This window comes from Equus przewalskii, chromosome 29 (assembly GCF_037783145.1).
Source record: "Equus przewalskii isolate Varuska chromosome 29, EquPr2, whole genome shotgun sequence".
Classification (NCBI taxonomy): Eukaryota; Metazoa; Chordata; class Mammalia; order Perissodactyla; family Equidae; genus Equus; species Equus przewalskii.
Window position 1 is genome coordinate 45,856,112 of NC_091859.1, and position 22,421 is coordinate 45,878,532.

The 22,421-nt window shown below is 48.7% G+C and overlaps 1 protein-coding gene across 10 annotated transcripts in view; it reads right to left on the reverse strand.

The window, feature by feature from the left end:
- Positions 1-254: 254 nt before the first annotated feature.
- The window catches only part of BRD1 (bromodomain containing 1), a 56,064-nt gene continuing 33,897 nt past the window's right edge, over positions 255-22,421 (reverse strand). For 3 of the 10 annotated variants that reach the window (XM_070599984.1, XM_070599985.1, XM_070599983.1), the window contains 6 exons: positions 19,037-19,534; positions 11,641-11,776; positions 11,062-11,189; positions 9,745-9,854; positions 9,268-9,422; positions 255-1,466 (listed from right to left, as the gene is read on the reverse strand). In XM_070599984.1, the coding sequence (XP_070456085.1) occupies positions 1,283-1,466; positions 9,268-9,422; positions 9,745-9,854; positions 11,062-11,189; positions 11,641-11,776; positions 19,037-19,534 (1,211 nt within the window). In that variant the 3' untranslated portion in view covers positions 255-1,282. Of the gene's footprint in view, positions 1,467-9,267; positions 9,423-9,744; positions 9,855-11,061; positions 11,190-11,640; positions 11,777-15,902; positions 16,144-19,036; positions 19,535-22,421 lie in introns of those variants that run through there. The other 7 variants (XR_011534674.1, XR_011534673.1, XM_070599986.1 and 4 more) reach the window with 5 other exon arrangements.

A 22,421-nucleotide genomic window follows, 5' to 3' on the forward strand; every position in this document is an offset into this window, starting at 1 on the left:
CCAAGTTTCTATGGAGATATTACAAACAACGGAGACTGAAAAGGAAACATTTAAAGACTTTAAACTATTACTTTGAAATAAAAATATGATTAGGTAAAATAATAAATAATGCCATCCCATGAAAATCTTAAGATGAAGGCATGTCACACGCCTCGATGAGCTGGCTGGGGACAGGCCACGGGGATCCTCGCCCTCTCCCAGCCTCCAGGCACACCCCCGCCAAGCGTTCCGCTCATACAGGAATAAAATGGCCACACTGTCCAAATCTTCACTTTATTTTTTAATATAAAAAATGAAATTTTGGAAACCCACCCTACCTTTTCCCCTAACATAATGCTTTACCTCTTAAAAATAAAAATAAAGTACTAATTCTATATACATCACATGTACCATACAAAAATGTATCCAAAGTTTCTATTGCTACCAAAGAGTTCTAAATTAAAACAAGTTACAGAAAGCCCCTCATTGTAAACAAAAGATTACAAGTTACAAAATCAAAGAACACACAGCCAGTCATTTATACAACAACCAACACATCCTGCTCCCAAAGCAAGCTGAATTTTTATGTGCCTGTATAAAAATGCATATCAATATATTTTTGCAAATTTATCTTTCATTATAAAGCAAATGAATACACTTTCTACAATAAATAATCCGCTGGGAGGCACACCCATGGGAGGCTGGGGTGGACGGGCAGAGGCTGGCGGGTGGACAAGGAGGAAGAGGAGGAGGCAGCGGAAGAGGGAGGGAAGGAGGATGGCAACACCCAGAGGAAGCGCCCGCCCGGCCCTCACGGGGGCGGCGGAGTGTTTTTGGTGATTTGCAAATGATGTACACGGCATAAATTTATTCTTCACCTCTTTCCACAAAGTACCTTCAAAATAACGTCATTTTCTTTCTTAAAATACACATTTGTCATTGTAAATTTACATCCCGTCTTATTAAATAAGTGGTACTCTGTGTAAAGAGTATGATTTACAAAATTATTAAACATTCAAAAGTCTTTCAAAAAAAAGCTACAGATCAAAGAAAGTGACATAAGCAGCACCCTCCGGTGTGACCTGTGATGGGCACAGAGTCGCGCTTGGAAGACGCGCCCACGCCATTCACAGAGTGCCCAGACGGGGATGGTTTCATAGAAAACTTGGAAATAAAACCTCCCCCACCTCCCCAGGGCAAAAGAATTAAAGAACTACGCCTAAAAATCAGAATAAGTTAAGTTTTGAACAATATACAAATATGTACACTTATCAACACTATGGACAAGGCCGCAGAGGTGACGTCAGTCAATGTCACTGAGGTCGCTGGCTGGCTCCCCATGCACACGGCTCAGGTGGTTCATGGCACGGTCGAAGGCGATCCTGACGGCCTTTCGGATGCTGGAGTTCCTCCCTTCCATCATTTTTAACTTGTCTATTGTCTCGTCAATACCAAGGGGAACCATTTTGGACTTGGGGAGCCATTGCCTTTTTAAAAGAAAAAAAGATGGAGGAGTGACGTCAGCATCATAGCAGAGTGAGCTTACCTGTGACTCTCTCCCCTTCAACATACAACAAAAAGGAGAAACCATATTCCACCAGAAAATATCCTAATAGCACAGGAATCCTTGGAGAGTCACAGCAGCCACATGACAGAGGGCAGAGAGGCTGGAGCCCCCCTCGGAGGAGCTGGAACAGAGTAAGAGAGATCTCCACTCTCTCCCCTAGAGACTGGGATCACTGCTGCAGGAGGTGCCAGGAGGGAATGAGCGAGGGAGGGGTCACACATCCACGGGATCGCCCAGGACTCCCTAGCGCCCTTGCAGCCTAGAGGGAAGCCCTCTAATGGAGGTGAAAGCTTCCGAGTGGGGTGACCTTATCAAACTAGGACCCTAGGAGATGAGACAGTGAGAGCTGATTGGGAAACCTGGGTCTGTGCACAAGAGAAAGCTCCCCACCCCCCACCCACGTTGTGCTGCGCCATCTCGGCTGAGGGTGGAGGGCTCAGAATACGCAGCTCCTGACCCCCATCCAGTGGCGACAGGCTGTAACTGCAACCGAATAATATCACAATGGTAAAACCCCATTCTTCCAGCATCAGGGAGTTCATCAAAACTCCAGACCAGAGAGAAAACAATAAATACCCAGAATTCTGTCCTGAGGCTCAGAAATAAGTAAACTAAATGACAATGAATTCAGAATAGCTATCGTCAAAAAACTCAATGAGGTAAAAGAGAATATAGAGAAACAATTCAACGAGTTCAGGAGCTACTTCACAAAAGAGATTGAAACTGCAAAGGAGAATCAATGAGAAATACTAGGGATGAAAGACATAATGGAAGAGATAAAACAAAACATGGATTCCCTGAATGCTCGTGTGGACCCCATAGAGGAGCAAATCAGCATAAAAGAAGATAGACAAGTTGAATTGCTCCAGACAGAGGAGGAGAGAGAACTGAGACTAAAAAGAAATGAAGAAAATCTCCGAGAACTATCTGACTCAATGAGGAAATGCAACAAAACAATTATACATATCCAAGAAGGTGAAGAGAAGGAGAATGGAGCAGAAAGCGTGCTCACAGAAATAACAGCAGAGAACTTCCCAAATCTAGGGAATGAAAGGGAAATGCGTGTGGAGGACGCTTTCAGATCTCCTAGATTTGTCAATGTAAAAAGACCTACTGCAAGGCATCTAGTAGTAAAACTGGCAAAAATGAATGACAAAGAAAGAATTCTCAGGGCAGCAAGGCAGAAGAAAATAACCTACGAAGGAACCCCTATCAGACTTTCAGAAGATTTCTCTGCAGAAACCTTACAAGCTGGGAAGGAATGGAATGACATATTCAAAATTTTAAAAGATAAAAATCTTCAGCCAAGAATACTCTACCCAGCAAAAACATCCTTCAGATGTGAGGGAGAAATTAAATCTTTCCCAGACAAACAGAGGCTAAGGGACTTCGCAGCCACAAGACCACCCACCCCCCCCCCCCCCCCCCCCGCAAAATCCTCAAGAAGGCCTTCATACCTGAAAAAAGAAAAAAAGGGAGAAAGGGGTCACAAAACACAAGGTAAGGAGACAAACAGAATCAGAATAGGATAGCAAATCTTCAACTACAGCATTAGGCTAAAGGGAAGGAAAACACCAAAAAGAAAGACAATCTTGTCACTTTAACCACAAACTCACCACACACGTTGGAAGAAGATATGAAAATAGTAACTTAGGAGGGGAGGAGGAAAGGGACTGAGTCAGTTTAGACTACGGAAATAAGAAGCCATGAGAAAATGGACTATGTTATGCACGAGATTCTGAATACAAACTTCAGGGTAGCGACTAAACTAAACAGCAGAACAGAGACACAAAAAATAAATAAGGAAAAAACTAAGAAACACAGCATAAGAAACTACAGAAGTCAATGGGTAGACCAAATCACACAGGACGAGAAACAAAGGAAATGCAGGAAAACCAGAAAACGAGCGACAGAATGGCAGCATTAAGCCCTCATGCATCAATAATCACCCTCAATGTAAACGGATTGAACTCTCCAATAAAAAGACACAGAGTGGCAAGATGGATTAAAGAACAAGATCCAACAATTTGTTGCCTCCAGGAAACACATCTCAGCTCCAATGACAAATACAGGCTCAGAGTGAAGGGATGGAAGACGATACTACAAGCTAACGGCAAACAAAAGAAAACAGGTGTCGCAATACTTATATCAGACAAAGTAGATTTCAAGATAAGGCAGGTAAAGAGAGACACAGATGAGCAATATATAGTGATCAAAGGGACAATCCATCAAGAAGAAACAACGCTTATAAATATCTATGCACCCAACACAGGAGCACCAAAGTTCATAAAGCAACTATTAACAAACCTAAAAGAAGATAGACAGAAAATCAACAAGGAAACAGTGGAATTAAACAAAAAGCTAAAACAGTTGGACTTAATAGACATATATAGAACACTCCATCCAAAAACAGCAGAATACACATTCTTCTCAACTGCGCACGGAACATTCTCAAGGATAGACCATATGTTGGGAAACAAGGCAAGCCTCTATAAATTTAAAAAAATTGAAATAGTAACAAGCATCTTCTCCGATCATGATGCCATAAAGCTAGAAATTAATTAAAAGAAAAAAGCTGAGAAAGGGACAAAGATAGGGAGACTAAACAACATGCTATTGAACAAGCAATGGATCATTGAAGAAATTAAAGAAGCAATCAAAAAACATCTGGAGACAAATGTAAATGATAACATGCCATACCAACTCATACGGGATACAGCAAAAGCTATATTAAGAGGGAAATTGATCGCAATACAGGCACACCTTAACAAACAAGAAAAATCCCAAATAAGCAACCTCAAATTGAACCTAACTGAATTAGAGAAAGAGGAACAAACAAAGGCCAAAGTCAGCAGAAGGAGAGAAATAATAAAAATTAGAGCAGAAATAAATGCTATTGAAACGAAAAAGGCAGTAGAAGGGATCAACGAAACAAACAGCTGGTTCTTTGAGAAGATAAATAAAATTGACTAACCCCTAGCCAGACTTACAAAGAAAAAAAGACACAGCTCAGACAAACAAAATTAGAAATGAAAGAGGAGAAACAAAGGATACCGCAGAAACACAACAGATTCTAAGAGAATACTACGAAAAACTATATGCCACAAAATGGATAACCTAGAGGTAATGGATAAATTCTTGGACTCCTACAATCTCCCAAAGCTTAGTCAAGAAGAAGCAGACAATTTGAACAGACCAATCACAAGGAAAGAGATTGAAACAGCAATCAAAAGCATCCCAAAGAATAAAAGCCCAGGACCAGATGGCTTTCCTGGGGAATTCTATTAAACTTTCAGAGAGGATTTAATACCTATACTTTTCAAGCTATTCCAAAAAATTAGGGAGGATGGACACTTCCTAACACATTCTACGAGGTCAACATCACGCTGATACCAAAGCCTGACAAGGATGATACAAAAAAGGAGAACTACAGGCCAATATCGCTGATGAATATAGACGCAAAAATTTCCAACAAAATTTTGGCAACTTGAATTCAGCAATACATCAAAAGGATCATACATCATAACTAAGTGGGATTCATACCAGGGACACAGAGATGGTTCAACATCCGCAAATCAATCAACGGATACACCACATCAACAAACTGAGGAATAAAAACCACATGATCATCTCAATAGATGCAGAGAAAGCATTTGACAAGATCCAACAGCCATTTATGATAAAAACTCTTGCCAAAATGGAGATAGAAGGAAATTACCTCAACATAATAAAGGCCATATATGAAAAAGCCACAGCCAATATCATACTCAATGAGCAAAAACTGAGGGCCATCCCCCTGAAAACAGGAACGAGACAAGGATGCCCACTATCACCACTCTTATTCAACATAGTACTGGACGTTTTGGCAAGAGCAATTAGGCAAGAGAAAGGAATAAAAGGAATCCAAATAGGGAGGGAAGAAGTGAAACTCTCACTCTTTGTAGACGACGTGATCTTATATATAGAAAACCCCAAAGAATCCATTGGAAAACTATCAGAAATAATCAACAACTACAGCAAAGTTGCAGGGTATAAAATCAACTTACGTAAATCAGTAGCATTTCTAAACTCTAATAACGAACTAACAGAAAAAGAACTCAAGAACACAATACCATTCACAATCGCAACAAAAAGAATAAAATACATTGGGGTGAATTTAACTAAGGAAGTGAAAGACCTATACAACGAAAACTACAAGACTTTCCTGAAAGAAATTGATGATGACATAAAGAGATGGAAAGACGTTCCATGCACATGGATTGGAAGAATAAACATAGTTAAAATGTTCATACTACCTAAAGCAATTGACAGATTCAACGCAATCCCAATCAGAATCCCAATGACATTCTTTACAGAAATAGAACAAAGAATCCTAAAATTCATATGGGGCAACAAAAGACCCCGAATTGCTAAAGCAATCCTGAGAAAAAAGAACAAAGCTGGAGGCATCACAACCCCTGACTTCAAAACATACTACAAAGCCATAGTGATCAAACCAGCATGGTACTAGTACAAAAACAGGCACACAGATCAATGGAACAGAATTGAAAGCCCAGAAATAAAACCGCACATCTACGGACAGCTAATCTTCCACAAAGGAGCTGAGGGCCTACAATGGAGAAAAGAAAGTCTCTTCAACAAATGGTGCTGGGAAAACTGGAAAGCCACATGTAAAGAATGAAAATTGACCATTCTTTTTCACCATTCACCAAAATAAACTCAAAATGGATCAAAGACCTAAAGGTAAGACCTGAAACTGTAAGGCTTCTAGAAGAAAATTTGGGCAGTACACTCTTTGACATCAGTATTAAAAGGATCTTTTCGGACACCATGTCTTCTCAGACAAGGGAAACAATAGAAAGAATAAACAAATGGTACTTCACCAGACTAAAAAGCTTCTTCAAGGCAAGGGAAAACAAGATTGAAACAAAAAAACCACCCACCAATTGGGAAAAAATATTTGCAAGTCATGTATCTGACAAAGGGTTAATCTCCATAATATATAAAGAACTCACACAACTCAACAACAAAAAATCAAACAACCCAATCAAAAAATGGGCAGGGGACATGAAAAGATATTTCTCCAAAGAAGATATCCAGATGGCCAATAGGCACATGAAAAGATGTTCATCATCACTGATCATCAGGGGAATGCAAATCAAAACTACACTAAGATATCACCTTACACCCATTAGAATGGCAAAAATAACCAAAACAAAAAGTAACCAATGTTGGAGAGGTTGTGGAGAAAAAGGAACCCTCATACACTGCTGGTGGGAATGCAAACTGGTGCAGCCACTATGGAAAACAGTATGGAGATTTCTCAAAAAATTAAAAGTAGAAATACCATATGACCCAGCCATCCCACTACTGCGTATCTATCCAAAGAACTTGAAGTCAGCAATTCCAAAAGTCCCATGCACCCCAACGTTCACTGCAACATTATTTACAATACCCAAGATGTGGAAGCAACCTAAGTGCCCATCAACTGATGACTGGAAAAAGAAGATATGGTATATTTATACAATGGAATACTACTCAGCCATAGAAAAGAATAAAATCATCCCATTCACAACAACATGGATGGACCTTGAGGGAATTATGTTAAGTGAAATAAGCCAGATAGAGAAAGACAATCTCTGTATGACTCCACTCATATGAGGAAGTTAAACATGTGGACAAAGAGAACAGATTAGTGGCTACCAGGGGAAAGGGGGGGTGTGGGTGGGCACAAAGGGTGAAGGGGTGCACCTACAACACGACTGACAGACAATAACGTACAACTGAAATTTCACAAGGTTGTAAACTATCATAATCTCAATAAAAAGTTAAAAAAAAGGTTAAGGCCACTTAAAGCTTTAATCATTGTAATACAAACGAATAAACTACAAATGAGTTATTTATTATGGCACAGAATATTTACTTTGAAAGACCAATTTGAGTGATGATAAACTTACTTTCAAAATATTTTCTAATTCAAACTTGTAACATATTTAAACAGAATTCAGAAGGAATTCTGAAGGCTTTACAACTCCGATTTTAAAATCAGTCTCTTCAGTATACACCTATACTATATATAAGGTACAACGCTAACACTAGTTCAATCAATAACTATTTAACCAGTGCCTATATTGTGCCAAACACTGCACTAGGGCTAAGGATATAAAAAATAAAAGTAACCCTTGCATGCCCCGCTTCGGTGGCCCAGGGTTTGCAGGTTCAGATCCTGGGTGAGGGAAAAAAAAGGAAAAAGATGGGAACAATAAGAACTGCCCGCTCGGTAACTTCCACACACTTCATGGGGTAATGTAACAACACAGGGCCCTCCAGATGACATCAGGCACTGTGGGGCGAAGGGCGGGAAGAGAAGCTCTGGGAAAACCCCTGCCCAACTTTTCTGCCACACCTCTGGGGCACAGGGGTTCAGGGAAGGTACAAGAACCAGGTTGTTACCTCCTCTCCTCCCCAAGACTTCCCAAGGGGCCACTGTGTCCTGGAGGCCGGTGGGAGGCAGGCACACCCTGTCAGTCATCCACCTTTCCTGAGTGACCACTAAGGGCCACATAAGACAAGCAAAGGAACATGCCAGTAGACACCCCCATGTATATGTCTGCGAAAACCAACACATACAACACATGCACAGACATATATATGTGCACGCAGACACACTCACACATGTTCACAGACATATGCACACACCAACACATGCACACATGTATACGTGCGTATGGGCACGCACTCACACAAGACGTGTGCAGAGATATGTGCACACAAGTATATATGTGCACACCAAGACTCACACAGTGAGACCCCAAGAGAGCAGCAGGGGACCCAGCAGTGGGGCTGCTGGCCATCAGACTGGACAAAGCCCAGCGTGAACCTCTGTCTGGGTCTGACTAGAAGGTCAGAGTGAGGAGAAAGATGGGGACGCGGCTATTAATACCACCACACATGCCAATGCTGGTGGGTTCCAGGGGGCAGCCCCACCCTAGAGGGTGGCAGGGCATGCATCTCCTCAGACAGGCCACGCACAGCTGGCTCCACAAGGTGTAATGAAGCACCTTTGCCCTCCGACAGGCCACGCAGCCACTCCTTGCCAAACAGCCTCAGGCGAAGAGAACGCCCAGTTCTGAGGGGCAGAGAACCTAAGTCAAAATCGCCTGGGGCCCCCGCCACCAGCATCATGAGTTTTCAGAGCTGGAGGTGCTGTGGTGACGGCTCCTTCTGCATGCACAGACAGCCAAATGCAGCCTACACTCAAGGGGGTCAGGGTCTGAACCACAGCATGTCGGGGGCCCAAGGCACTATGGGCAAGGGAGGCCCAAAGCAGGGAACCCTAGCAGAGCACTAGGTAGGAAGCCCACTGAAGCCTATAAGTACTACATGGACCCACACAGGTAAGAAATGAAGAGACGAGGCATGGCCAGTGGGATCCAGGCAGGAAGAAGAGCTGTAGGAACAGAGATCTGGCTGGGTGCTCAGCACTCACCCCCTGTCCCCAAGGGGGCTGGGCTGGCAGTAGAGCCCCCACCTTAAATGTCGGCAAGCACCTGCAGGGCCCGGCTGCTCACACCCCTCTCCATGCTTAGGTTTATGATGACATGGCAGCAGACGTCAGAACACAAGTACACACTGATCCTGCAGCATCTGCACAGACGCCCAGGCCCCACGTGCCATGGAGCCCAGGGCCCATTCCTGCAAGCCTGGACACCTGCACTCACCAGCTCCTCTTATTATCGAAGAAGAGAACGAGGAAGAGCTTCTCATCTGCCTTGGTCTGCATGTGCTCACCGATCTTCAGCACGTCCAACGGCGGGGCCGGGATGGTGACTCCATTGTGGTGGCCAGGCACGCGTGGCATCTTGGGGTCAATAATCTGCCAAGGGAGAGCACACGTGGGTCATGTCTGAGCACTCGTACACCATGCCCCTGAAGGAAGTCTCCAGCCCCAAGCTGAGGTGGGTTTTGAAGGAACCCTACGGACACCCTGACATTCCAACACGCAGGTCTCTCAGGACACGCATCCCCACAACAATGGCAGGATGTCTCTGGAGCTTGGAGCACAGGGCCATGCTGCTCAGCGCCTCTGCTCCCCACAGAGCAGCAGCACCAACCCCATGCCCGACCCAGAGATACAGCCTCCATGAGGTGTGCCAACTGGGATCCCGGCCCCATGATCTGCTTGTCCCATGGCTCACCAGGGCTGGGTACGAGGGGTAGCCGCTGCACTTGGCCCACACAACTTTCAGGGGCTCGAGAACGGAGGCCGCAGCATCGGTTGAAATCCACATGCTGTTCTGACCAACCTCTGGGGAAAGAAGGAGCAGAGAAAGTGAGTAATCAGAAGGCAGGCAGAGCTCCCCCACCCCCAGAACTCGACATGGCCATGAACATGTGGGGCCACCCCAAGCCAGACGCAAGTTGTCCCCCTGCAGCCACCTCCCAAGTAGCAGGATGGTCACGGATGCACCTGCCCCCAGCCTGAGGGTACACAGGACTGGGGGAGGCAGAGAGACGGCCCCTCTGCCCTTCTGTGGGTGTCTGGAGCCTCCACACCCCTCTGCTGCTGCAACACTGCATAACCCATAGCCTAGTTCGAGAGCTTCCTCACACCCCTCCCCAGGGCCTCCAACCTCCAGATTCCCAGTGTCTTCCCCTTCCTTAGTCCCCCCTGCCAATCTCCAAGGAAAGGGCTCCCCACTACATCTCTGCAACCGACACCCCAAATTTAAAACTACAGCCCTGGCTCCCTCCACAGAACCACCGCCTACTGTGCCCTCCCCACCCGCCTTGCCCACCTGACCCAGCACGGAGCCTCGCCTGACTTGGAGACCTCGCTCAGAAGCCTACCACATCGATGTCCTAGTGATGGAGGTCCTGCCTGGCCCCCAGCCCAGTCTCCACTCAGGCAAGGACAAAGTTCAAGGCCATGTTGATGGGCCTCTCTCTGCTCAGAACTCTCCTGTGTCACTCCTCGCCGTGGCCCTGCCCTTCTTGCTTCGTGCTTCTGCCCCAACACCCCCGCACAGCACAGGTGCTGCCTGCAGCAAGAGCTGCTCCCACCAACCCCAAGCCCCAGCGGCCCAGCTTAGTGGGGCCCTCCCTCACCTGCCTCTAATGCTGAAACTTGAGGAACCACCACCCTGAGGCCCACACTTGGTTGCAAATGACAGATGAGCCTAAACAAACATTGGGTGGCCTTGACAGTGTCTGATGCCCAGCAACCATTTAGAGCTGAGTTTTCTGCACAGAAAACGATAAACTGCAGGACAAAATCGTCACTGTCCTCTCACAGCCCCCAGCAGTGGCTACAAGGACTCCGGCCCGCAGGCCCCATCCAGCTCAGTGCACAGACTGCAGCCGTGCCCTTCCGAGAGGGAGCTCCACTGACACCAGAGAAACCCCAGGGGGAGGGGCAGAGCTCAGCTTTGAGGCGGACATAACCACAGAGGCCACATGGGCGCCGATGGCCTGATGTGCTGCCTTCTGGAAGAGTGGCGTGAGTGTGAACTCACCGGCTGCGATCCTGGCCGCCCTGGCGTAGTTCCCATTCTCGATGCAGGAGATGAGCTGGCTGCGGTCCTCCAGCGTGTGTCTACGCACCAGGGCAGGCTTGCCACGGCCACACCTGGGCGCACTAAGACTTCAGGAGGAAAAGCACAGCTGCGTCAGAAAGTGGCTCCTTCCTCACTGCCCAATCTGCAGCCCCAGGGCCGGACCCTGCGGGGGCTGAGCCAAGAGCCCCACAGCAACCCACATGAAGCAGGTTGTGCCCAGCAAGCCTGGGGCCGCAGGACCCCCAGCTACAAAGTGGCCTCCACAGGGCAGACGAGCAGGGCTGTGCTTGCCGCCGTTTTGATAAAGGCAAGGCTTTGGGAGGAAAAGACAAAGTATAAATGTAACTATAGATTCAAAAATTGTTAATTTTTTATGTAGAATGTTTTCTATTCCTGGTTAAATTCTACAAAGAAGATTAATATATAACACACAGGAAACTGCCCCTAAAGGTCAGAATACACACACCCCTCCCCAGGCCAGGGCCTGTGGTGGGGCAGGGGAGCCACGTGGGGGAGGCATGAGGACTGTGTACCCACCTCGAGTCACAGAGTGGGCTGCTGCTGGAGGAGATGCTGGACTCGGAGGCACAGCGTCGTCGGGGTGCTGCTTTCCTCCCCGGGGCGCCGCCCAGCTCCTGCTCGCTCCTCGCACCCCCAAAGCCATTGGTGAGACCTGCAACACAGGCACGCAGGCACCTGAGCTCAGCTCTGTCAGAGCCACTGCTCCAAGCGCGACCATCCTCTCTGACCTTGGGACAGGCTGTACAAGGACGATTCATACACCAGGTCAGACAGCATCTTTTTTTTCACCCCACAGCCCCCAGCACCCAGCAGAGAGCTTAAAACACAAGAGATGGAGAAGCACTTGTGGAATGAAATAAAGATAGCAAATTATAATAAATTCAAATCCAACTAGTTCAGAGAACACTTGTCTAAAGGTGTTCTCCTTAAAAAAGCAAAAATTTTTAAATAGGTTCCCCCAAGACAAAGAAAGGGGCATCCAGGTATTCCTTCCTAAATCAATGGATTCTGCACACTTGTTGATCTAGTCCACACTGGGGAATGAGCCACATCTGGATGAGGCCCCTCCAAGTCTAGGCCACATGGGGGCCACCTCATTAAGGAGTCAGACCATCACCAAGAGAGGATTCATGCAGAGGAGCTTCAGTGGGAACAGCCGGTATAAGAAAAAATCTTCTTTCAAAAGAAAAGTATTAACATGAACCTCAAAAACAGTTTAAAACAAAAAATGAGCATCTCATTAACCTAGGCCACCATGTCTGGAAGGTCCAAAACTACAGGCACCACACCCATGGGGTGGGCCGGCACCGCTGCACCGGGAAGGTAGACATCACTGGTTTTCAAACATTCTAAGTAGCTGAATAAGACACAATCTCACCATCTCAGTGTGGGAGCATCTTAATCAAAGCAGATCTCAAAGCCAAACCACGCATCTTCCCCTGAAAAGCCACAGGTCTCCCTCCCTCCGACATCTCAGTAGGCAAGGATGACGCCCGAAGCAGAAACCTCTCCCACAGAGACACAGCGAGCTGTAGGCGAGTGCCACGCCGCTGGGCCCAGCCTGCTCCCTCCAGGGGCCACAGCTGGAGGGCTGTGAATAATTTTTTTTCCCCAAAAATGAATCCCATTCCCTCTGCTTAAAAAATTTTTAAATTTCTTTCTTCGAATTTGTCTTGAATCTGGGTGGCCAGATTACAGGGGTTTTTGATCTGCTTTATATGCTTTTCCATATTTTCTCAATGAATATGACTCACTTTTAAATAAGGGAGGTGAATAAACTTTGATGGCAGCGTCTTAAGAAATAAAAATGTGGAAACTGGACGGGTTTTGCTGCTCCCTGAACAGACCGAAGCTATGCATTTTTAAGTAAATTCATTGGACAGCCCGCTCCATTTCTGTTGGACGTAACACCACTGGCCTTAAGAAAAACTTAGTGTTTTTATTTTAAACCTAATTCATACTTACAAGAACTAATTGCAGATAGTCAGGGGTGTTATAAGAGTTTACCAAACAGTCTTGAAAAAAGCAGGCCCATAAAATCCAGCAGTCGAGCTGACAACATAGGGCTGAGACCTGGCAAGCTCCTATCACCCTTGAACACAGATGAACCACCTGCAGTCCCTTTACAGCAGGTGGGGAAAACGGGGAGTGAGGGACAAGGCCCTGCATCTCAACCCCCAGGGTCCTCGGAGGCTGACCATTCTCAGGAGGGCACAGAAGGTGCCATCCAGGCCCACTGGGATCTCCCAAGAGCAGAGAGACCCCCAAATCTGAGTCAGGCAAGTCAGAGACAGCGCACCCAACCCAGACGGACAGAACCAGGACACAGGACCTGGGCGTGAGAGAAGGGTGCAGTCAGGCAGGTGCACATCAGGTGCCCAGGACCAGCGAGGCTATAAGGCCACACCTGCACCCTCGGGGGCAGCCCCAGGACATCACCAACGCCGGGCCGGGTCCAGACACACGCTGTGGCAACAGTCCAGGCGAAAAGGAGGCAGAACCACGAAGCCACCCACATCTAACACCCCTGTGACTTCCCAAACAAGGAGGCCTTTCAAGAAAAGTGATGGATGAGTCTCACCACCTGTGACAGGGAAGAGCCTGACTGAGGGATGAACAGGGTCCAGCATCCACAACTGGCTCCTCCCCATCCCGCAGCAGATGGTGGCCGCTGGGAAAAGCAAGAGAAGAGCAGGCAGTGCCCGTTACAGACACACCTGGCACCTGGGGAGAAAGGAGACCTGGCAGTAAAGCATGGAGCGCAGCCACACTCGAGATGTCCACTAGGAGAATGGAAGAGGTGTGATCTGCACAATGTGCTTGGTGACAACCACCACCTGAAGCCAGGCTCCACAAGTGACACTAAGGGGAAACGATTAAAATGCAGGGCAAATCTTCCATCTGAGAAATTAAAGAGAATGGTCACGTCCCCCTCTCACCGTCCTAAGGACTTAGGTAGAGGACACACACACCCAGTGTGACGAGTTATTCACATACACGGTTTCTCACGTGCTACCTGTGAAATGTCACTGAGCACCTACTAAGTGGCAGGCCCACAGACAAGCCCAGCAGCATGAGGCCGCTATGGCCAGAGCAGGACCCCACAACAGCAACGGGCTCTGAGGGGCCGCCCAGCCCTCAGCCATGACCCTCCTGCTGTGACCTCCCCCTGCTCCCTCACTGGCCCCTCCCAATGGGCTCCCTATGCAAACATTGCCTGCCAGCTGTGGCTCAGGGAGCCCACCAGGCCACACACTGGAGACCCTGCAAGGACATGATATGACACGCAGGCAGGCAGGTTCTGGAGGTCTGCACAGAGGGGAGCCCACAGGCCATTCACGAACAGCAAGCTTCCATGCAGCGCCCGAACCCCTCACCACAACCCTGCACAGAGCAGAGCGTACTCTCAGCAACCATCTTAGCACAAGGTAGTCTTTTAAACACTGAGAGTAAAGTTAGCACACAATGAAAAACAAATTACAAGACAAGGTGGCTATCAGGAAAAAGCCAATGCCCTCCAACGCGAGAGCTGCCTCTCCACACAGGGCATTCAAGACTCAGCCCAGCCCCGTGACAGGTAGCACCATGAGGACTTCTTAGTAAGGAGACAGCAGCAAACACTAATGCTCCTTCTCTGCCCCTAAAGGCACGACCCACAGAGCCAAGAGCATCCTGGCCTGACTCCCCAACCATCAAGGCCGTTCCAGGCCTTCCCGAGACACCCATCAGTAATGGCTTCCCAAGGCTGGGACCTCCACCCTGCATAGCTCACACCCACCAGGCAGCAAGAAGTCCCAAGTGCTTCCACAGGTGTGACAGATGGCCAGGGTCCACACCCACCACGCCCTTGCTGGGCCTTGAAGAACCTTCTGGACGGCAGCTCGGCAAGAGGCAAGGCAAGGTAAGGTAAGGTAAGGAGACGGCCGCACTCGCCGCCGCCGTGCACCCGGGGCCACGTGGTGTGGACGTAAGCGCTCCCAGCACCACCCAGGCTGCCACTTGGCTCCTGCTGACCCTGATGACACAGGACAGATGTGGGGTCAGCGTCAGAGGCCACGGGCACCATGACTGCACTCGGCCTCTCGGAGCGGTGGGGCATGCCCATTAGTTTGTTACACGTTTTTATTTTTACTATTGGCAATATAAATGCATTTCTTGTGCATTTTTCAACCTTTCGATAAAAACACAAAAACACAGCAAATATGAAGAACCCAACCACCCTGATTTTGCCTAGACCAGCTCCAAGAAGATGCAGCAGTGGCAGGGAAGGCTCACACAGGACACCTGGCAGGGGACGCCTCCAGTCCCACGGACAAGACTTCTGCTCGCTGAGGCAGGCGCTGGGCATGGTGACCAGAGAGACAGAGCTGCCGCTGCTCAATTATCCACGGGGGACGACCAGGAGGCAATAAAGGAAAGAGAAGGGAGATCAGGGAGAAACTGGGAAACAAAGATGCTAACAACCGAGGGAGAGATCTTCCAGCCGGGCCGTGTGGAGTGTGCAGAGTTCCTTCCCGAGCCCGGGTGCCCCAACCCAGATCCCCTGGTCATCTCAGGCCCGGTTCTGTGCCGGCCAAGGGCAGGATCAGAATCTCTGTCCACGTAAGTCATCTGTGGATGCAGCAGGCTCTCCGAGCACTTGACTCTAAGGCTTCCCTCTGCATCGGTCACACCTATCCACAGGAGGGGCCGAGGAAGCATCCTGCCAGCTCGAGGAGGGTGCCGGCGGTCCTCATGCACCTGCGCGGTCCTCCTGTGGGCGTCTGGCTCTGACTTACAGAAGGGGTGGGTGGGGTGGGGCAGGTCTCCTCCAAGTGTTGGTGTTTGTGTTTGTTTGGAGGATGGCTGAACTGATGCTTCCAACGTTATCCACAAGAATTACGTGAAATGCAAGGATGCAGCGATCTCTCTGCGCTCCAAAATGACCGCTTAGCAGAGCTCCAGTCCAAGTTGAGTAAGAGAAAATAATTAGGATCCAAAGAGTGAACTACCCAGCATGTTAGTAGTTAAAATGAGAACCTGGAAAACAGCGAAAAAGCCATTTAGTCTGACTGAAAGGCACCAACAGACCAGCCTCCTCCCTGAACAGCCTAAGGACACAAAAGACTCTCCCTCTCTCCCACACAGGCCCCGCCAGTGACAACAGGAATCACGGAGGAGTCTCAAGAGAAGAGACCAGTAGCACAGAAGTTCTGGCCTGATTTACTCATCATTGGAAGTCAGTCAGTGGTCATGGAAGAAGGAAGCCAGGAGACAGTGCAGGCTCTACAAGATGTGACCACAGGACGAGCAGGGTAGTTGCGCTAACCCTCCATGAGGGCAAGAAGCACTGCACACTTCACCCATGGGTGCTTCCAATACCGCGAGAGCAGGAAGGACCCACAGCGGGGCTGGCGTCTCAGAATGAACAAATCTGTTTTCACTCTAACTTGGAAACCCTACAGCACACTGTGGAACACCAGAGAATGCCCCACAAGGCAGAGCACACAGATGAATCTCTGGGAAAACAGCAAAGTTCAGAATACTTCAAATCCTCAGACTGCGAAGACTGCAGCTCAGAGCAAGAAACCCGGAACATGCAGAGAGCACCGGGAGGCCCGGGCAAAATCAAGGCCAGTAAGGGGTGCCAGGAGGGACACGCCAGGTGGCACCAGCCCTGTGCCTGAGCGCCAAGTGGATCCTAATGCTACTAAGGCTCCGGGCATACAGGAGAACGCTAGGACTCAGTAGGCATCCACTGAGTCTAGGGCCATTCTGGAACAAGAAAGCAGAAGCCTCCACTTCAAAAAGATCAAAGGTGCAGGCGCTCCTCCAGACACCCACTCACTGGAGGCCTGCGGTAAAACCTCCACGTAAGACTCACCGCCGCCACCAAAAGCCTGCAGAATCCTCCACTCAGAAGGGGAAAAGTGGAAGGAGGGGGCACTTTATTTTTATGTTTGGTAAGTAAGACCAAGAGGCCCCTGAAAGTCATGACCGCCAGGCTAGTGGAACCTCACCAACAGCTGGAGGCCCACAGGTGGCCACAGTCCCAGCAGGACCAACTGGTCAGGTGAAGGCCACCATGGGGCCTGGCAGACTATTCTCAGACATCCACTTCACGGGGGGGGGCCCTGGACCAACCATGCCCCGCACTCATGCTGCCGACAGGGTGGTCAGAGCTCTGGTGTGGGGTGGGCACCCCAGACAGGGGAGAGCACTGGCCAGGGCCTGGCGCTCAGAGCTATCACTAACCAGATAGGCCCTGGGGCCCAGAGCACAACACACACTGACTTTCCGCCCACTCCTAATTGCTGGGACTTGTCAGTACGCTTAAAAAACAAGTGGAAAGAGTCTTCCACTAAATTTGGCTAAGAAAGGCCACGGTGTCATTAAGGGGAATTCTCAAGAACTGAAATAAGCTCCATCTATATTTCTATCTATATCCTATGGAACACTGAAGTCGCTTCGTATTATTTTAGAAAACGAAACAAAAAAGGCTTCAACAAATTATTTAAAAAACTCCAACCTGGTATCAATCCATCAAAATAGACATACGTAAGTAGAGAATTTCTATAAAATTAATTCTATGTACAAAAGTTTCCTACACGTTAAAATGAAATTTATGGGAAACGACTTTGGCAACAAAAAGAATGAACTGTTTGCTGACATGCAGAAACACAGCTGGGCGTAAAGACCTCCAGGAGCTCCAACTCCTCCAGAGACACTTCAGACTCAATGGGCGGAGGGGAGAAACAGATGGCCCTGGGCGGGGCTACCCCCACCACCAGCCACCCACCTGACCCTGTCCTGGCAGGGCTCCAGGACAGGGATTCACTCGCTGCCACCCCAGAAGATAAGGCCAGGGCCCCCCAGACCCACGTGCTCCCGCCTGAAAGGCACGAGAAGCTGCCCTAACGCTCGCAGGGCCGGAAGAAGAAACGTACGGCTCTCTGTCCAGCTCCAGCAGACGGCCAGGCCCGGAGCCACAACAGGACAAACCCACTCACATACACCCCCAAGAGGACGTGTCAGAGACGCAACCCCACCACCTCTCAGAGGCACGGCCATCACCAAACAGGCGCAGATGACAAACAGTCCTGCTAATTCAACCAGCTCAGAGCCTCCTCGGCTTTAATCTGAAAGGTTATAAACAGAGGCCGTGAAAGAGCACACGGCTTCCTTCAAACTTAGCACAGAGGAAATTCCGTGAAAATGCTACTGATATAACACATGCATGGGGAACTTCTTGGCAAATTAATTAAATTTAAGTTATAAAAGCTTAGTAGTAAATGAGAGACACCTTCACTGTTGTTTTAGCAGGCCATAAAAATTTGTCACATATGTACTAACAAAGCTGCATGGAACAGTGAGAAAATGTCAAAAGGATCTTTAACCGACTGGGCCAAGTGCTCTCTTCAGAAGGCCCCAGGATAGAATCCTGTAGAGGGTCCCAGGCACCATCTTCAGAAAGGGAGGCCCATGACACAGCGGAGAGTAGAGCCGACCCCCCCCCCCCCCGAGGCACCCCCAAACCCCATGCTGTCACTCCTGCGCATGTCCCCACCAGGGGGTTCCACAAACCAGGTGCAGCCTCTCACACACCACCAGTTTACCTGGATGCACACTGTGACAAACGACCAAGTACTAATTATGCTCTGAGGCCTCTCCTGGTATCCAAAAGACCAGAGGGAAGGGTCGAGCTCAGGCACCCATGCCAGGCCAACCCTGGCCCACAGCCACCCCCAGTGGCGCCACCTCAGACCTATGCTTTAGGACTTTTCAAAGAAAAGCTGCACTGTCTGTCTTCTTTCCTGAAATTAAGAGAACTCTGGACAGTAAACTGCACAAGCAGCTGTGGCACCTCCCGACAACGCTGCCCGGAGCCCCTGCAGGAGAAGAGGACGCGCGGCAAGGCCTCTGTGGCATTTACCTGTGTCCAGGCGCTTTCCCGGGGACCCCTCCTCCACCTCGGAGTCGCCGCAGGTGCTCCGCGACCTTTTTCTTGGCTGCAGAAGAGTCTCCAACCTCGGAAGGACTACAGACAAAAAGGTTTTGGTCCCTAGCTGAGGAGAAGTTGGCTGGGTTTCAGTGTTCTTGGCAGACTTTGGGGGGCTTACACTTTTCGATTTGCAGAAGAGAACAGAAGTGCGTCTGTTTACATCGCTTGATGGCTCCGCCACTGCGGAGGCCGCCGCCGCCGGCGCATCGCCACTACTGGCGAGGGTGGGCTCTGGAGGGTGTCCGATTACCAGTGCGCTCTGAGTGCAAGTGCTATGTGATTCATTATCAAATGTGACTCTTTTGAATAGTTTACTCTGCTCTGGGTTGAGTTCTACTGGTTTGAGGGTTGGTGGTTCTGAATTAGTCTCCGAGTTTGAAGGAAGAGGTAATGCATCTGATGGTTCAAGTTTAGGGGGAGATTTATCTCCTGAAAAAATTATAAATAAAGTGATTTTTGAAAACTGATAATTAAAAAAATCTATTATAAAACTTACTATAAATGTGAAGTCCACCAAATACTAATTCAATTAAGGAAACAAAGCATCACACACACTGTCTGCAAGCAGTGAGGGCCGCTGTGGCCCGGCCCCGGGGCATGGCTACACTGTGTGCGTTTCCCTAACCCCAAACACTGGGGAGCGTGGCACCCAGGTCCAAGTGCCCAGGTGTATAAACAACCATAGAAGATCACTTCGCATACGCCAATATTAAATACATCATTCGAGTTCATGACAATTTCTGCAATCAAAATTCACTTACCTTGAGGAAGAAAAGACATTTCATGTAACTAAGGGGGTCTAACTGGGCATTCCCACAGTCCTGACGCAGGCCACAAGGTTAGCAGACAAAAGGAAACACTTAAATCTGATTTCTGACCAGGGTTTGCTAAGTTGATGCCAAAAACAGGGAGTAGGGAGTGGCTGTGAACACTTCTCCAGGGAAAGTAGGAAAGATTTCCCACTCAGTTCTCAGCACACACTAACTTCTATGCCACATTCCGAAAGGCCATAATGTAGGTTCTTTCTTTTTAAACCTGACTTTAAAAAACAGCCTTTGGAAGAAGACTACTTAACCTCTTTAAAAAAGACTTTCAAAATTTTCTAATATAATGAGAAGTCTGAAAACCACAGGGAGCAGACGTTTAGCCCTCAGCCCTGGGAGGCTGGTCTGTCTGACACCAGCACCTGGAGGGGAGGCCCTCCAGGGAGGAAGCGGGCTGGTGAGCAAGGTCACACCCAGCTGGGATAAGCCACTGTGGTTTCCTTCCAAGGAAGACTGATTCTGGCTACAGGACGAGTGATATAAAACCAAGAATAACAATTTAAATGATCCTAAGAAGTATATATCATCACTAGGTATAGTTTTTATTCTATTAAACCTGCAAACTTCCCAAAAACCATTTGAAATATGTAAGGTTAAAAATATTAACTCCAAAGTCATCTTGAAAATGAAAAGCTACACAACTTCTAAGGCTCACTGATACTCAGAGAAAATATTTCGAGAATTCTCCCCAACTAACATGAGAAGAATCAAGCAAAGCTCAGACCGCCGGGAGCGGGTGGCACCTGACCTTCAAGGGGCTCCGCTCTTCTCTCAGAAACAGCCTTGGTCAGGCCTTGGTGGGCTGTGGCGGCAGCTTGCCTGAAAGGTGCCTCCGCCTTCAGATGCCACTCAAAGCCTGTCAGAGCACATCACAGGCGACTCAAACACCCAGGGGAGAGTGTTTCCTCAACAAAGGCTCTGATAAAAGTCAGTTTTAGACAGAAGAGACAAACTTATCCAGTGCATGAAACTGACGCCAAGGGCACACAAATGACCCGGCATGGGATACTGTGACATCTACAGAGTGGAAACACTGAACCATCAGTCACACTGACATGTTGGCTGGTGATGAAATTCTTCCCACCCACTGTTTAGTCACCAACAGGTTTAAGAAAATAATATTGACAAAACACACAGGAATACTGACCAGATGGGAATTAGAGAACATGAAGAATCACTGTTGAAAAGCCTTGTGTTAATAACTGTAAACGGCCATCCCGCCCGATGCGGTGCGTGCAGGCGAAGAAGCTTAAGCATCCGTCCTGCAGTCTTCCCTGCTGGCCGGCATCTCAGGAGCACGGGCTGCAAGGCCACTTCCCCTCTCCCTTCTCAAGCAGATGCCTCCATTTGCTTCCTGCCTCCTTTTCCTCCCTCTGGCCTCTCCCTCAGGCCTCCACGTCAGGCTGTTGTCCTGACCATTACACCAAAAGTACCTGCCGAAAGCCCTGTGGGGCCACAGCCAGCCATCCGCCTCAGTCTGGGCCCAGTGGGCCTCTCTGCGGCCTCCTCCTGCCTCCCTGGCTGTCCCATCCCACGGCCGGGGCCACGCCCCACTTGGGACGCTGGCTAAGAAGCACCTCAGACCCCTGTTCCAGCTCAACCCCTAGAGCCTGCCCACTCCTGCCTGGGCAGGAGCCAGCCAAGGTGCCGACATCCTGGCTGCACACACAAGGCCCTGAGCCACTGCGGGCCATACCTTCTCCCGCAATGTGCCACTCACACAGGGCTTCTCCTGCCCTCACGTGAGCCCTACACCAGAGGCGAAGCCTGCACCCTCATCAGATGGGCCTCTCAACGCCTCCTCGTACCCAAAGGTGGCCCTGGTGGCAGAGCCACAGCAGCATCTGCTCACCCACCAACCCTGCCCGTGGTCACTCTGAGCGCCCACTGTCCTTGCTCTGTGGGTCTGCCTGGGCAGCTCACAGGAAGCATTTCTGTGGCATTAACGGGGTGGACAGATGACAGGCAGTGCTCAAAAGCAGAGGCTGCTCAGGTGACCAGGTAAAAACCACCTCCACCACCAGTTGTGGGACCCACAGAGGCCGCTGAACCCCTCTGAGCCTCAGCTTCCTCATCCATAAGATGAGAGAAGACAGAACCTGTGCCTGGTGAACCCCATGGCTGTACCACCGCACCCATCAGCCCGCCGACAGAGCAGGTGTGCCCAATCAGGACCCTGAGTGGAAATTCTACTGGAAGTTAATACAAAAGTATGAAAACTCTATTAGAAAGTCACTCGCTGCTAACAAACTATATGTTACTTAACTGTGTGTGAGAAACACTCAATTTTTCTTCAATTAACTTCTAGAATAAACTCTGTGACTTGAACATAGGGTCTCAGAGTCTGCAAACACAGAAATGAGCACTGAAATCCCACTCAACGGGACTCACTACAATACTAAACAGCAAATGGGTGCCCATAAAGTGGTTTCCACTCAGGACGACCGACATAAGAGCTACTCCAGCAAACTAGAAGATGCAACTAACTCTGC